Source organism: Alosa alosa, chromosome 19, assembly GCF_017589495.1.
Source record: "Alosa alosa isolate M-15738 ecotype Scorff River chromosome 19, AALO_Geno_1.1, whole genome shotgun sequence".
Taxonomy (NCBI): Eukaryota; Metazoa; Chordata; class Actinopteri; order Clupeiformes; family Clupeidae; genus Alosa; species Alosa alosa.
Window position 1 is genome coordinate 22,717,384 of NC_063207.1, and position 6,880 is coordinate 22,724,263.

The following is a 6,880-nucleotide window of genomic DNA, read 5'->3' on the forward strand; positions in this document are numbered from 1 at the left end:
CCCCTAAACTTGCCATAGTTGATTTACAATCCGATCAGAAAGTTTCAATTGTGAATTCTGAATGTTTTATAAAGTTATTGTAAATGCCTCGTCAACAAACACTTACCATCAATGTGAAACAGACATATTGACATATTTAAGTATAAGTATAAGTATAAGTATATATACTTTTTTGATCCTGTGAGGGAAATTTGGTCTCTGCATTTAACCCAATCAGTGAATTAGTGAAACAGCACACAGTGAACACACAGTGAGGTGAAGCACACACTAATCCCGGCGCAGTGAGCTGCCTGCTTCAACGGCGGCGCTCGGGGAGCAGTGAGGGGTTAGGTGCCTTGCTCAAGGACACTTCAGCCATATATATTTGACAAGGTCATATGAATATAAATAAGGTCTTCATTCTAGAGGCGTTTTCTTAGCAGATTTGATAAATACTGTGTTGTACAAAACTATGATAGGATTCTTTGGTATAAACAAACAAAGGAAGGACAGTTAACATATTTGGGATATCTCTATGGCAGAGATCCATATCCAGAGGAAGTGATCAAGGGCAAAATCAAATTAAATGGAACTTCAAATACCAACAGAGCAAAGATGGTGGAGAATCTCCAATCAAATGATTCTGCTGAGTATTTTTGTGCAGCATATGCACGGCTGTGCAGAGTTGCTTTCCCCCTGTACAAAAACCAAATTGTTCACAAGTTTATTTTTATTCCCAAAACACCTGCATGTATCTGAGAGCCACAAATAGTGGTTGACTGATATCAGGATTATGCCCACATGGTGTAAACTGGTGATAGAGTCTAAAGTCTCTCTTTTATACAAAAATTGTGTAATTATGACTGCTGCAATAGCGAACATTGTGTAATTCAAGGATAGACCTGGAAAGAAGAATTGTGAGATGGCTAGACATATTAAGTAAGTTAAGTTAATGACACATCAGTATTTGTAAATCAAGGGAACGCGTTTTTTAAGCGACGATTTAGATTAAATTATTGTTTAATGTGTGCACAATTTATATAAGTGTCCTGACCTACATATGAACACAAGAGGGCGCTGTGTCTCTTTTGCTGTTCTCAAGATCTCTTTCAGAGACAGACGAGGCTCAGGGTTCATCTGCTACATGCTGCTCACAGCAACGCTGGAGCTTTGACTTCACTTCAGTCTGTTACCAACATGCATGCAGGTTACATTACAGCCCTCACAGTGGTCTTGTTAAAGGGTAAATATAAAGCTCATTTGTTTGAGTCTCATCAGCCATAATTCTGCTGTAAACATCAGCATACTTCTTGTTCTCCACATTCACAGGTTGTGTTTTGACTTCGGAGGTCAACCAAACTCCTCCAGATCTGATCAAGAACCAAAATGCTTCGGTGATGATCTACTGCCAACATAATGTCCCAAGCTATTATGTAATGTTGTGGTACAAACAAACTCAGGGCAGAGAAATGACTTTAATGGCCTTTCTCAATATAAAATCCCCAAACTATGAAGAACCGTTTGATGGAAAAGTTAAGCTGGATGGGGATGCAAATAAAGATCAAAATAACTCCATTAACATAACAAGTCTATCAGCACAAGATACTGCTGTATATTATTGTGCAGCTAGTTACCACAACACAACACATTTCCTATCTGTGTGACAAAAACCCTCCACATGTACCGTATGCTGTTAATAGGTAAGTCTCAGTCACTTATGATACCTGATGCTCAGTATCGAATAAAGATCATTCAGTGCACCATCCACAACTTAGAAATTTCATTTTTGCCACATTTATGACAGACAAGTTTGCCTATTTATGACACAAATCATAAATGGTATTTGGTCACACTTTCTATAGATAAGAATATATGAACTTTGTATTCATAAAGCATTATTAAGACATTAACAGCTTATAATCTATTTATATAGCCTCGTAATTAGTGACAATGTATTAGTGACTTGTAACTTTTAATACTCATGACTGTATTTATATAGCATTATAATGTACTGTATAAGCCTTTACAGCTTGAAATGTCACAAATAATTATAGATCTTATTTGACCTCTTGATAATGGCAGTGATGACATCTTTGTTATAAAGCTTTGTTGCAGATTCTACTGCTGCACAGTGTTGGTGTAATGATGGAGTAAATGATGCACTGAAAGCAACACTTTTGATTGTTATTTGTGTTGTGCTTCTTGCACATTACACCCTGATGATGTTGATGAAAATGAAGAAATGCACAGAGGAGGTGTTGAGCATTTCATCCCGTGTAGTTGATGTCACTTCCTGTGTCAGATCCAAGCCCCCTGCATAACCAGCGCTGCGTCCGCTCATCACTCATTCTCAGTTCTGCTCTCAGGTCCAGTATGAGCACAGCTCTCTTAGTGCTGCTCTTCACATCACTGTGGAATGCAGGTAGCATCCTTTGGGTTCAGACTGAAAAGGCAATAATTGTATGAATGTTGAATTTTGAACAGACTTATGAATAAATGTTTTTCACATCTGCCTTTATGGTTACACAGGCTCTGCTGAAGGGAATGATGTCACACAGACACCTAGAACATTGTGGAAACAACTTGGAGATTCTGCAAAGATGAGTTGTAGTCACACTAAGGGTGCAACCTACAATCAGATGTACTGGTACCGACAGCGTCAAGGGGAGACCATGGGGCTGGTTGTCTTCACTACTTCATATGGCACAGAAGAGTTTGGAGATGTCAACAGTAGTAGATATTCCACTGTTAAAACTGTACCTGAGAGTGGATCGTTAACAGTAAGTGAAGTGGAATCTGATGACAGTGGCCTTTACTTCTGTTCAGTGAGAGAACACAGTGTTGCAGATTCTACTCAGAGCTGAACGAAAACCTCCCGAGCTGATGAAACACTAAACTGGATGGCAATTACAGTTTTATTCAGACAGGTGGAGCTGTTGATCCATTGATGTTCACCCCAAGCAACTCGATCCCTCTCATGGATGTTATGAATTTGACTGAGGGAAAAAACAAAAATAGTACACCTAAAGCATGTCTATAACATAACATAAACATGATGTCACACACCCTGCCAAACCCCTCTCCTCTTCTGAAGCCAAACTGTACTGCTCCTTCCTGTCAGTGCTGCTGTGAAGTCCAACATGAGAACAGCTCTTATAATATTCATTAACTCACTTATAAGGAGTGCAGGTTTAACGGCTTCATCTATATTTACAGTGTAATACTATTTACATCTGAAAATTCTGCTAAGTGTTCAGTTATCTGTGGTACATTTAAACATTCATATTTTTGTATTGTGCCTTTTTTGTGCAGATTTTGCAGAGAAACAATGTCACTCACACCCCTGGAATATGGGGACAAGGCAAATCTGCTGAGATGACCCGCAGCCACTCCAAAAGCGTTGCCTACAGTATAATCAGATGGATTGGTATCGGCAACGCCAAGGGGAATCAGTGAGACTTATTGACATGAACTGCTAACTGGTAGAAAAAAACAACGATGATGGTACATTTTCCGCTGAAATGTCTAAGAATGATGAAGGATCCCTCATTGTTAAGAATTTGGATCCAGTGACACTAGCACATATTTCTGCTCAGTGAGTGAGCACAGTGTGGCAGGATGAACACATGGCTCAACAAAAACCTCATTTTCTGCTGCATGCACTTGTAGCAATTACAGCAAAGTTTCACATGTCTGATATCATTTACTTGTGATTCTTATTTTTTTCAGTGTGTCCTTCATTGATTAATCAGGGCCCACAACAAGAAAGTGCTTCTGAATATCATAACATCCAGGTTGCTATTCCATGTATGCTAATACCCTTCTCCAGTGGTGTAGTGGGGATTTTTAAAGTGGGGGGACACTATTTTTATGACGTCGTTGCAAAAACTGTCACACTCACACCTCCACATACATCGGTGCGTAAGGCCAAGGCCAAATTTTTACCAGCTTTCATGAACATGACACTGAATTAAAAAAAAGCAACATTAAATGACATGGAATGATTAAATGACATGGATTAGCTTCAAAATGTAGACTAATGTCTTCACCAAAACTACACTTTTCCACGGATGAATATGGTCTCTTTTCATTTTGTTGACAAACCATAATGTAGAGTAGCCTATGTAATATAGTGTACTGTAGTCTAATCTCCTTGACGCATAACATGCCGTGGCATGGCTTCATTCATTGCCATAAACTATGGCAATAACTATAGCACAAGCAGAATTCACACGCATTCAACACGCTGTGTGGGCAGTGTAGCTCTATTTGAAGGGGCGTCATATGAATGTCACTGCGAATGATATATGCAGAGGTGCACAGTCAATAAAACAAAACAAAAAAATAACAGAAAGAACATTGGCAGGCAAGTGCCAGTCATTTGAAAAGTTTTTGTTTGGATGAAAGTAGCTGCACCAATCATAAGTTTTTCCTAAAGTTGTTCAGGTTCATCGTTGGGTCACTCGCATCACTTGTAAAAATCAGAGGTCATTCAATCTGCTTTACATAAACAAAACCAAACAATAATAACAAATAAAAGCATAGAAAGGCAATATAGTCAAAGAATGGTTAAAAGGTAAAGATCATAATAAAAAGAAAACATAAAACACAAGGTAAAATCATTTAAAAATAAAAATTAATTAGTAAGCAAAAACAAAGGCAAAAGTAGTAAAAAAGTAATAAAAGACAAGGTAGAATAATTATCTAGGCAGATTCAGAATTTGTAACTTGGCACAGTTAGCAAGAAAGCATCTGAGAACAGCTTGGTCTTAAGACTACATTTAAAACTGGCTACAGTTGGGGCCTTTTTGATGTCATCGAAAGTTGGTTCGACAACTGCCTGATAGCAGCTAAAAAGCTGCTTCACCATGTTTAGTCCTAACAGTAGGTTTTACTAGCAGGTTTTTCACCTGGGACCTGAGAGGACGAGAAGGTGTGTACTGCTGAATGCTCAAAACAATGCTCCAAGAAGTGGGGGGACGGTGTTCCCCTGCGTCCAATGCCTACTACACCCCTGCCCTTCTCTGCCTGAAACTACTCCATCTTCATCCATTACTAAACATTTCCTCACCCTTAAATGGCTTATAGTTGTTCTACACTCCAATCAGCATTGCTACTCATATGAGCCGAGTCAGGAGACTGAGCAGAGTCATTAACATGATACTGTTCACTGTAATGTCTCTCATATAATATACTGGATACACTCTTAACATTATTTCCAGGTGACCATTCTGAATATTTTTATAGAATTATTGTAAATGCTGTGTCGAAAGGGTTCACACTTGCCACTAATGTGAATCAGACCCACTCTAGACAGTCAGATTAAGAATACAAGCAGGTCTCTGAGTCTCTGGTGAGTCAATTATAAGCTACTTCTGAGATGCATATATTCCTCCCCCCAAAATGAATCTCTCCATTGCAAGTTGGGTTCTGTCACATCACATGAAATGAATGATGCTGTTCCTCACTGTGCCAGCCAGTGGCAGTGTGTTCATTTCAATGGAAACAACTTTGTTATGTCTTCAGTATTCATTTGGCAGTGCTGAGAATGAGTGGTTTCAGATTATTTTCATCCTAAAACAGATCATTTCTCTCATCAAAATGTCCCATGCTCTCCCTCAGACTAATCTGCATGGGATTGGTCTTTACAGGTAAAACATATTTACATATTTCACAAGGTCATATGAATATGACTAAGGTCTTCATTCTAAAGGGGGTTTTCTTAGCAGATTTGATCATTAAATGTGTTGTATTAATTGTATGTTTGGTCACAGGGTCCAAAGCAAGCAGTCTGGTCAATCAATCTCCTCCTGATATCATCCAGAGCATTGGTCAATCTGGACCATGGATCCAGTGTTCTCCACCACATACAAAACTATGATAGGATTCTTTGGTATAAACAAACAAAGGACGGACAGTTAACATATTTGGGATATCTGTTTGGCAAAGATCCATATCCAGAGGTCAAGGGCAAAATCAAATTAAATGGAACTTCAAATACCAATGGAGCAATGATGGTGGAGAATCTCCAATCAAATGATTCTGCTGAGTATTTTTTGTGCAGCATATGCACGGCTGTGCAGAGTAGCTTTCCCCCGTACAAAAACCAAATTGTTCACAAGTTTTTTTTATATCCCCAAAACACCTGCATTATGTAAGAGCCACAGATAGTGGTTGATTGATATCAGGATTATGCCCAGATGGTGTAAAGTGGTGATGGGGTCTCAAGCCTCACTTTTGTACTAACATTGTGTAACTCAAGGATAGACCTGGCAAGAAGAATTGTGAGACGGCTGGACATATTAAGTAAATTAAGTTAATCTGACATTCGGTATTTGTAAATCAAGACAACGTTTTTATCAGCAATATTTAGATTATATTATTGTTTGTAATGTGTGCCCAATTTTTAAAAGTGCCCTGACCTAGATTTGGACACAAGAGGTTGTGTGTCTTCTTTTGCTGTTCTCAGGAGGCAGACAAGAGGCAGACAAGGCTCAGGGTTCATCTGCTACATGCTGCTCACAGCAACACTGGAGCTTTGACTTCACCTCAGTCCTGTTACCAACATCCAAGCAGGTTACATTACAGCCCCTCACAGTGGTCTTGTTAAAGGGTAAATATAAAGCTCATTTGTTTGAATTTCATCAGCCATAATTCTGCATAAATCAGCATACTTCTTATCATCATAACTGTTTTGTTCCCACATTCACAGGTTGTGTTTGGACTTCTGAGGTCAACCAAATTCCTCCAGATCTGATCAAGGACCAAAATGCTTCAGTGATGATCTACTGCCAACATAATGGCCCAAACTATTTATGTTATTTTTGTGGTACAAACAAACCAAGAACAGAGAAATGACTTTAATGGCCTTTCTCAATGCAATAAAAGCCCAACAAATGAA

General features: G+C 38.8%; 1 gene segment (V, D, J or C); it reads left to right on the forward strand.

The window, feature by feature from the left end:
• The first annotated feature begins 2,262 nt into the window (after positions 1 to 2,262).
• LOC125284433 lies at positions 2,263 to 3,435 on the forward strand. The segment is given in 3 exon segments: positions 2,263 to 2,401; positions 2,509 to 2,804; positions 3,292 to 3,435. Coding segments are annotated over 3 exon segments (579 nt in total).
• The last annotated feature ends 3,445 nt before the right edge of the window (positions 3,436 to 6,880 follow it).